At 44.5% G+C, this 10609-nt stretch overlaps 1 protein-coding gene across 2 annotated transcripts in view; it reads right to left on the bottom strand.

Annotated features, from left to right (window-relative positions):
* CRK (v-crk avian sarcoma virus CT10 oncogene homolog) overlaps nucleotides 1-8206 on the bottom strand; it is a 28741-nt gene extending 20535 nt beyond the window's left edge. For both annotated transcript variants that reach the window (XM_004684803.2, XM_004684804.2), the window contains exon 1: nucleotides 7842-8206. In XM_004684803.2, the coding sequence (XP_004684860.1) occupies nucleotides 7842-8082 (241 nt within the window). In that variant the 5' untranslated portion in view covers nucleotides 8083-8206. The remainder of the gene's footprint in view (nucleotides 1-7841) is intronic.
* Nucleotides 8207-10609: the final 2403 nt, after the last annotated feature.

Here is a 10609-nt window from a genome sequence, read left to right as displayed (position 1 = left end):
TTCTCATAGCTGGGACTTGGAAAACCTCACTAATTGATTCTACATCAAATCTATGCTGGATTCTGAACATGCCGTTATGATCTAACAAATCAAAAAACTCATGCGGAAGTGGCTTTAGCTTCTCAGTGCAGTGCTTTAACCCGCTGCGCCACCAGGGAGGGCCCGAGGTACTAACTTTTTACTAGAGCAAATAATACTATGAGTGTTTTTGTTGCTATCTGTTAATGAACATTTTAAAAAATTACTCCCTTGGATAAACGGTAGGTCATTAAGGTTTATGTTGCCAAATTGCCTTGCAAAAAGTTGTTCATTTTATACTCCCAACAGTAGTTTATGAGTTTCCACTTCCCCCATATCCTTGCCAAAACAGCATTTAAAAAATCATTTCCAGGACCTTCCTGATGGCACAGGGGTTAAAGACAGCACTATTAAGCTATTATCAGGCCAGTGAGGTAACCCATATGGTGCAGCAGACCTCTCCTGATAAATCAGACTGGTCTACTCCCCACTTTGTCTTGGGTGAAGCCTCTCACCGACCCTGCACCTCTGGCCTGTACCCCAGTTCTGTATGCATAAATAAATAAATCTTAAAAAAAAAAAGTTACAGTGATTAATACCCTGTGACAGTAACATTTTGGAGGCCTTGGTGTCTAAATTAATTTGGCATTCTGCAAAATAAAACCTAATTATTTTATTCAACTTTAGAAAACACATCTTCCAAAATGAGCAGGACAACTTCACTACAAGGGAGAGATGAAAAGATAAACTTTGCAAATTAACTGAAAGTCCCCAATAAAGAAGTAGTACTAATGAGTGCCTTCTCTTTTCACCAAAATGAAAAAGGCCAACAACAATTTACAAAAGTTACAAGTTGCTTACATTTCAAAAAGTCCACCTGTGGAATTGATGGCTATACACTAAAACAATAGCTCCCACCCAGTAAGTGCGGGCTCAGTAGTGCTCTCCAACACATGCTTAAATAGATGCTCAGACCTAGGACTTTCCATTTATGGCAAACATTTATCAGGCACTAGCAAAACATGACCTTGATAGTTCTTAGTGCAGGACTGAGCACGATGGTGCTATAATTCGAGTTTTTCTTCACTAAAATGGTTCACATATAAGGAATATTCTTGTAGGAAACAAAGTGCATTGCTTACCTATCACTACTAGGTTATTTCAGTGATCTCTCAGGCCTGCTAAACTATGTTAAGAACAAGGTTAAATGTCAGCTCCAAGGAAACCTGCTTAATACTGTCTAGCCACGGGCCTCCCTGGTAGCCTAGCACGGTAACTGCAATGGCCTGAGTTCAATTCCAGCCAAACAGCTCACACACGTATGGTTCAGAGAGCTAACATACGTATGGTGCAGCAAACCTGTCCCACCTGCTATTCCCCATGGCAGTGTATTTCAGTCAATCCGCCTGTTCTGCTCCTCACTGTCTCTGGTGAATCCTCCCACCCCTTGCACCTTTGGCCTGCATCCCAATTCTTCTACTCAAATAAATTAAAGTGCTGGGCCTCCCTGGTAGAGCAACAGGTTAAGACACAGCACTATGAAGCTATCAGCATGAGTTCCATCATCACTAACACACATGGCACAGTAGATCTCTCCTGACCTGCCCCATGCTCCCCACTGTATCTCTGGTGGACCCTCTCACCACCACCACCACCCCGCACCTCTGGCCTGTACCCCAGTTCTTGTGAACAAAAATAAGTCTTTTAAAAAATGGTCCTGATGACAAACTAAGGAGAAAGTTTCTTTCTTTTCTTTTTTTAAAGAGACTGATTTATTTACACATAGAAGACTGGAGTGCAGGCAGAGGTGCAGGGAATGAGAGGGTTCACCAGAGACAGATTAGGGAAGATAATAAGTGGATTTACTGAAATGTACTGCAGAGGGGAGCAGTGAAAAGAGCCAGGAGAGGTCTGCCAGCCATATGCGGGTCAGCTCCCTGGCAGGGGATAGAACTCAGGCCAGGGTGATAGCACCGAGACTTAACCCCCTTATCACAGAGAAGCCCAGGAGAAAAGTTTCTAGAGTTTACCAATTTTCATGCTAAGAATCAACAAGCTTAAATGGGTTTCACTATTGGCTCTATTTTGAGACAATGGTTGGCATAAGTACTCAATAAGTATTAATCAATTTGACTGAAATGAAGGGGAAAGTAAAATGGAGCTGTGTTCTAGGTCAAAGTAGAGATGGGGATACAAAGGCACGCAGTGTGGTTGGTTGGTGAACAAGAAGCAAAAATCCTCTGGCTTTCAACCAGAGATATGTTCTTACAAAGAATAGTAGCAGTAATAATAAACTATGTTCTGAGATACAACAAGCGCACAATGAAAGAGCAGCTCTGACCATTTTGAACATTTCCAAGACACTTCCCAGTTAAAGAAAGCAACCACCCCTGTCATCCATTATGGTTTATCCATTATTGTACTAGCCCAACTGAAATATTTTTCTTTTTCTTTCCTTCTACGGGGTAGAGGGAATAGTACTTAAAGAACAAATAGGACTTCCCTTCATTAGTTTAAGGAACTAAAGCAAAGTCCTTAGATCGGCGTGAGATTCTGAAAGAAAAACTGGCAGTTCATTTACCATAAAGGTAGGAAATTAGCTCAGTACTTTATCAAATGCAGCATAGTTGGCCTAAGTGAAATCTTCAACATTACTACATTTTTTTATTCTAATGACACTGTAATGATTCCACAGGAGACTACTTGTTTTTATATATATACCAGAGCAGTTAGATATGTGGGACAATAGCGTTTCATTGATCCAAACTCTAGAAGAGAAGGACAGAAATATACTTAAGTCCAAGATAAGCCCAACCTTACTACAGCTATGTGGTCTGGCTTCTTTTCCCCAGTTCATCTCCTTCCAACCACGAACACCAAAAGCAGGAAATTGAAGGGCGGGAAAGGAAGGAGACAGAGTCAGTCTGTCTGTCTAGAGAATAGAACTTGCGGGGTTCTCATAGCTGGGACTTGGAAAACCTCACTAATTGATTCTACATCAAATCTATGCTGGATTCTGAACATGCCGTTATGATCTAACAAATCCAAATCAGTGCAAGAAGTTAGAAAGTCTTTTGAGTTTCTGGACATACTCATTATTTCTAAGCATTTCCGTTGTCAGGTTACATCAGTCTTTATAACCCCATTTGTAACATAATAACCATAGGTTTATGAAGAATATTCATGAGCTCTGAGGGCTCAAACAGGCCAGGTCATCTCTAGTGTGGGTACCACTACCATGGTTCCATTATCAGCTTCTTTTTAATCTAGAGCGCTTCCTCTTTTGCCTTTCCCATTTAATTCCCACTCTTTTTTCCTTTTCTGCCTGAGAGCTATAAAGGCTCCTTGGATAACCACTCCCTAATATCTGTGCAACACAAAGGGCAAAAGGTCACTGACTTTCAACCTAGATATTATCCTAAAGAAGTATCAAAATGATCTTACAAATAGAAATTTCTAAAAATGGTGGATATTATCAGCATGGTACTTGGCAAATTCAAACTGATATGGTTTGATGAATTTTGCCTATACCTTTTACTAGCTGTATGAACTGTTTTTTAACTTCTCATGGGGCCAAATACCTAATAAAGTTGGTACATTACAGGTACTCAAAAAGTAAATTCAGTTTAATAACCCCCAAACCTCTATATTCCTTTAGAAATTTTAACTCTAGTCCCAACTCCAGAGCCCACTGCCCCACTCCCCAGAGAAGACCCCATGAATTCTCAGGGGGTGAAACCTATTTGTAGTCAAATAGGTTTGAAAACCCCAGTATCAGTTTCTCTGACGTGAAAATTTCACAAGCCACCACAAGTAAAGGTTTACAGAAATCCTACAATAAGAAACTTACTTCCTTTTACTATGGAATTCTTTGGGGGGGGGTGTAAAATTGGTTATGGGCTTACTGAAGTATTCTTCTAGAACCATGCCTTGAGAGATACTGGTTTTCCCCACTATCCAAAAGTAGAATGTTCCTATTTACTAGCTTTTTTTTTCTTTAAAGGTTTTTATTTATTTATGCACACAAGAACTGGAGTGTAGGCCAGAAGTGGGGGGGGAGAGGGGAGGTTTCACCTCTAAAAGGTGACAGCGTGGGGAGCAGAACAGGCAGATCTACTTAAGTACACTGCTGGGGGAAGCAATGGGCAAGACAAGAGAGTTCTGCTGCTTCATGTGGGTCAGCTCCCTGGCCAGGGATGGTGCTGCAGTGGCTGCAGAGAGCTTCACAGTGCTGTGACTTAACAGCTTACACCACCAGGGAGGCCCTACTAACTTCTTTTTAGATCTGCGAACACTCCATTTTTTTCTCATATAAGTTAATGGCAACAGCATTCTCAGACCCCAAAAATATCCTATCAAATTATACCAACTATGAATGTTCTACTTTTGGACAGCAGGGAAAATCTATAATATGCTACTGCAACAGAAAATATAAGGACCAGGCGTGAGTACTGCAACAATGCGGAGTGAACAAAACAGGCTTGAAAGCACAAAAAGGCAGCAGCAGGTAATTAGCAGTCCCACATGATCTTCAGATAGGCTGCTTGGTCCAGCACCACCTTGAAGAGGAAGCACAGTTACCACCCTTGCTTGGGCTCTTTCCCCCACCCCCAAAAGAGGTGGGCTTTTGTTTCCTTCACTCAATAGAGCAACAGACAGAACAGTCTGGGCTGAGCAGCTAAGAAGAGCAGGCACCATCCTGTTTCCAAGCACTAGATCTGAGGTCCTATCACTCTTCTTGATGTACTCCACTTCCTGGCCCCAACAGGAACTCCTTAAAACAACTGTTGTATCATCCCAACTGACACCAGGCATGCCTATGAACCTCTCAAGGCTGTGAGTGGTTATATTTTGCTTCAACTCCACCCCCCCAAACCCGTTATGTTCATAAGATTAATATTCATTTAATACTTAGGAAGTACTTACTATAAATAGATCCATCCCTAACCATTTAATACACTAAAACTCATTCAATCCTTACAACAATCCTTTAAGATCAGCATTATAACTATTTCCCCTCATTCATGGATGAGGAACTGAGGCACAGAGAAGTAAAATAACTTGCTCAAAGTTCTGTAAATACTAGCTACCAGTGAAATTCAAACCCAAACTCCAGTATTCTGGTCTGTAACTGCTCTCCGAACTCATACTTTTGTCATTTACTAGTAAAGGTCTAGTAATAGTTCATTATTCCAAGGGGAAGAAACTAAGGAATCAATGTACAGCATCCTCAAGAGAGCTAACCTGACAGAGTATAACTAACAGATTAACTAGTTGTGCCCTATAGCCCTAGGGCACAGCGAGGGCATTTCCAGACTGGTAACACCAGGAGCCCGCAGAGGCTGCAATTTTCACTGTAAAAGGTTATGAATACCTGGTCTATTCATCTGTCTCTAAAAACATTATGCAAGCCACTCCACATAAATTCTGTGTATTATGCTCACAAAATACACTATGTAATCCAAAAAACTCCACTCATTTTCCATATTTAGCCTGCTAAACACGGTTTTTTTAAGTCTCTTTATCATTAACTTTAAATAGTAGGTGTGTATTGTCTAAAAGCTAAAGTGAGCTTTTTTTTCTTGTCATCCTTTCTTTTAATCTTTAAACAGAACCCGTGTACCAGGACAAAGACAAAAATGCTGGGTCTTTGTGCCCCGCTGGGCTCTCAAAAGGAAAGTGGCTTTGAAAGAAAGGAGTACAGTGTACTAGTGGAAGCTCTCAGATCAGAGTTCCCAGATTCAAATTCTGACTCAATATTCACTTGCGGTGTGACCTTGGGAAAGTTACTGAATGTTTCCTCATCTATAAAATGGAAATATTTAATGGAGATGACTGTACTTCATTAGATTGTTATAGACAATGAGATAAAGCACATAAAATACTCATCAAAATACCTGGCATAAAATAATTGGTAGATAAATGTTATTAATGTTGTGTGACTTTTTACAACCCAAGAAATTCCTCTGTGCAGTTTCAAAAGAAAGAGTTAAAAAAAAAAAAGAGTTTGAAGAAGTGAACAAAGATCAAGTAATCTTTATAAAGACAACAGCTGACTCAATTGCCCTAAGTGGAGAATAGGGAACACTGCAGAAAACTACCACAATACCCATGAGCTTTCCCCACCCCATCCACAAACTCTGGTAATCTTTACCTTGTCTCACTGGCCAAGGATCTGAACTTTTATCTGTTATGAAAAGGTGGAGCTCAGTATCAAGGTAAGCATTGACATATAATGTCATAACGCCAAGTTGTGGCAAAAGCTCAAACTAATAAACCTGCTGGTTGCCATTTCCAAAATTTGCTACCAACAACAACAAAAAAAACACACACACAAGCAAAAAACTGAGAACTGAATTTCCATGCCATTTTGCCATCATGTCACTGCACTGAAATTCACCATCAGTAAAAACAAAATATATTGAGTCCAGGGCAAATGCATGTTACATCAGAATTCCTGTCTCATGCTATAAAACCAACCAAACTGAGGAAAGACCTAGAATAACCTGTGGATGTAAAGATCACATGCTTAAAAAAAAAATCACTAAGTGTTAACCAAGAAACTGCTTGTCTTATCTCCTCATTTCTATTCAAAGTGGATAAATCTAAATTAGGACTATTCTAAAAGGACAAGTCTGCAAAATCTAGCTCAGGGGTTTCTTAAATTACACCAGACTGGATCTAGCCTCAGCTGGTCACTATTACCTTGGGAATAATGAGAAGGCACCAGGACCTCTCGGTGCTATTGTTACACAGATAAAGGTAACCTCAGAATTACTGGGTACCTCACCAGTCTCAAGAACTAAGTGCATAAATCTCAACATTTCCCAAACAAACCCATCAGCATGGCTAAAACAGTCCTATCTTCAATGACCGCAGGGCAGACAATTTAAATTCTCAGAAAATCTGCCCAGCAGGATATGTTTCCCCATATTTAGGAGTGCTCAGGCCACAGACCAACTAATATGCAAGAGAGGCTCCTGAAGAACAAGACTAACAATGGTAAAGTCCAAGGAAAAATGAAGTTCCATTCACTGCTAGGAAAGGGGTTGTTTCCATCTGTTTAGTCCCTGAAAAAAATCTCTCCTCCACTGAGCATTTAAACTAGAACCCCCCTAATTGTGGGGGACAGTCCCAGCACGGTAAAATTTCTTTGCCACACCGGACATCAATTTATTCTGAGCTGGCCATAGAAGGCTTTCTTCTTTCATGAAGGCACTTAGCTCATCACCTTCGTTCTCCGCAGGGGAAGAGAACGGTAAAGTATTTTGGAAAAATGCCCAAGAAAGGAAAAAGCTGACCGGCTTCCTGAGGGTGTCTCCATCCCTCCCAGCCAGTATGTGGTGACTTCCTACCGAAGGCCACCAGGGGAGTATAGCCAAAGCCGGCTCTCTAACACTGCAGGAAATGTTTCCAGTCTAAAAGCCACTTGTAGGATTATCGGATTCATTCTGGGCACCGCTGCCAAGTGATGCCCCCGCAGTGCCAACATCCCCCTCAATTCTTTGTCCCCACGTTGCCTGGCCCTGCCCATGTGCCCGGCCGGGACGCTAGCCCCACCCTGGGGCCGAAGCAGTTCCCCTTCCCCTGGGCTGTCCTCCCAAGTCACACCCAGAGGCCTCGGTCCACGGCTCCTCCTCCCCCACATGCTCTCGCTAGACGGTGGGCAACGGGTCCTGGCAACAGGCTCCCCCCTGCCACGGTCACCGCAGCCTCTGCCCACGCCCCTCGCGGGAGTCAGCCTGCAAGGAGCAGCCGGCTAGGCAGGGCAGTTCCGCGGCCCTCACCCCCGCCCGTGGCCTCCCGCCCCGTCCGTCCCTCACCCGGCGGAGGCTGGGCGGGCGACGGTGGCACCGGCGGGCGCGGGCCGCTGCTGTTGATGATGTAGTGGGAGACCCGCGAGTTCTCGGAGACGCTGAGCACATAGTCCCCGGGGCTGGTGCTCGAGTCCCGCACCAGGAACACCCCGTGCCGCTGGCCCTGCAACAGCGCCACCGCCTCCTGCCGGCTCAACCGCCCCCAGTACCAGCTACTCCGCTCCTCCGAGTCGAAGTTGCCCGCCATGGCCGCCTCGGCGCCTACACGCTGGGCCGCCGCCGCGCGCGCCCCTCCAGCCCCGGCGCCCGCCGCCCAGCGGACCGGCTCGGGTCTCAGTCTCACAGCAGCGCCCGAAATGGCGGCGGCGGCCGCGGGCCTTCCCCACCGGAAATGACGCGCCCCCTGCCCGAGAGGGTGCCGGGAAGGGGACTGACGCCCGCCATTGGGAGAAGGGCAAGGGGACCACTCGTGCACGCACTGCGCATGCGGACTCTTGGGCGTCGCCGCCTGGCGAAGGCAGGGACTGCAGAGGTTGGAGTAGAGGCTAGAGGGCGGAGGGGGCGGAGGGAGCGGGGGCCCTCAACTAGCGGTCCCCAGGGGCTTGTATATGCGCTGTTGATCTGGGGTTTCTTTGCCCCAAAGGGCTTCAAGTTCTGGAAGACCCAGGACTTTTAGGCAATGACTCCGAGACAGAATTGGAGTAGAGTGGATGATGTGACCCCAGGGCCTGAGCTCCCAGAGATGCTGGTATCTTTTTCTGATGGTTTCTCCAGATTCTCCCCAGGTGGGCAATTTGTTTTCACTGATTCACGCGAATTGACAGCATATTTGCCTGGCAGGTGCAAAGGTAATCAAGGGCTCTGCCTTATCGAATTCACAGGCCTGTGGGAGGAGCCAGGAAACAGTAGATGAGAAAAGAATGACAAGTGCTCTAATGAGGGAGGTATGGGGGGCTATTAGGAACACTGAACAGGGCCCCCTAATCTAATCTGTGGTGGCTGAATATTGACTGTGCGGTGGAGGAGGGCAGTCAGGCCAAAGGGAATGGAGTATGCCAGCAAAAAGTATCGCTTTTAAGTGATCAACCCAGATCTAAACCCTTGGTGGTGTGCTGTCCCTCCCTGCCATCATGATCATTTATTTCTATCTCTGTGTTCTGCACCCCACAGCTATATAGCTATTCCCGCTGGCAGCTCCTTGATGGGGTCACTGTCCCTATTTACATTGCACAGACCTGCCAGTGTACACGTTCCTTGTGGCAACTGAGTCTGTTGCTACTTTGTGTAAAGTTTTAACAGTCTCCAGGTGTTGAAATCTGCCAAGTAGCTGGCCCTCCATGGTGGCAAATCCATTAAAGTGCAGCACTATGAAGCTATCTGCAGCCACTGTGGCACCAGTTCTATCACAGGCCAGGGAACTGACCTACATGGTACAGCAGGCCTCTCCTATCTCCCCTCAGTAGTGTATTTCAGTAGATCTGACCGTCTTCTCCCGGACTCTGTCTCTGGTGAATTCTCTCTCTCTCTCTTTCTCTCTCTCTCCCTCTCTCTCTCTCTCTCACACACACATACACACCTCCTGTATGCATAAAAAAATCTTGAAAAACAAAAAAGAATGGTGGAGGTAGACATCATAGTAAAATCAGTTGGCCCTGAGTTATGGTTTCAACACACAAATGACATACCTCTTCTGGACACATCTTACACACCTTAGATCTGGGAAAAGGGTTAGGGAGCAAAGTCACCTTCCCTGCTACTGGGTGATTCATCATGACCCTGGCTTAGTTACAGTATGTCACCACAAGCAAGCAGTAAAGCCATTTCAGTAGAAGCAACATTTCATGTTGCCCCTATGAGAAGAAATACCTGTTCTTTATTTTTCCAGGATAGCCAAGCTTTGGAGCAGAATATTGTCACCCAGAAACTTCCCTTGGGGTTCTGAAGTCATGCCTTTAAGCCACCTTACAAGGATACATGGACATGAGAGGAAAATATTTTGTTTTTGTTTAAAGATTTATTTATTTATACATACGGAACTGGGCTACAGGCCAGAGGTGCAGGGACCGTGAGAGGATTCACCAGAGATAGTGGGGTACAGAACAGGCACCCCACTAAGAAGTACACTGCTGAGGGGAACGAACTCAAGAAGTGACTGCTTCTAGTCACAGTGCTCTGCTTTAACCCCTTGTGCCACCAGGGAGGTCCCGAGAGGAAAAAAGTTAAAAAAAAAAAAAAAAGGAAAAGAAGAGGCCTGCCTGGTGGTGTAAGGGGTTAAGGATAAGCATTATGAAGCAATCCACAGTCACATTAGCCCAAGTTTGATCCCCGGCCAGGGGGCTGACCCACATGGCAAAGACCCCTCCTGTCACACCTGTTGCTCCCCTCAGCAGTGTATTTCAGTAGATCTGCCTGTTTTGCTCCCCAATCTGTCTCTGGTAAATCCTCACCACCAACATCCCCGCACCTCTAGACTACACCCTACTCTTATATACATAAAGAAGTAAATATTTTAAAAAGAAGACACAAAGAAATAGAAAGATATCCCTTGCTCTTGGATTGGAAGAATTAACATTATCAAAATGGCTATCCTACTAAAAGAAATTTATAGATTCAATGCTATTCTGATAAAAATGTCAATGACATTCTTCAACGAAATAGAACAAATATTGATGAAATATATATGAATTCATATGGAGCCACAAAAAAATTCAAATACCCAAAGCTGTCCTGACTTAAAAGAGAGATTGGGGGGCCCTCCCTGGTGGCACAGCGGG

This window comes from Condylura cristata, unplaced genomic scaffold, assembly GCF_000260355.1.
Source record: "Condylura cristata isolate star-nosed mole 26May11 unplaced genomic scaffold, ConCri1.0 scaffold00017, whole genome shotgun sequence".
Lineage (NCBI taxonomy): Eukaryota > Metazoa > Chordata > Mammalia > Eulipotyphla > Talpidae > Condylura > Condylura cristata.
Note: the sequence above shows the minus strand (reverse complement) of the source record. Positions and strands in the feature narration are given on the sequence as shown.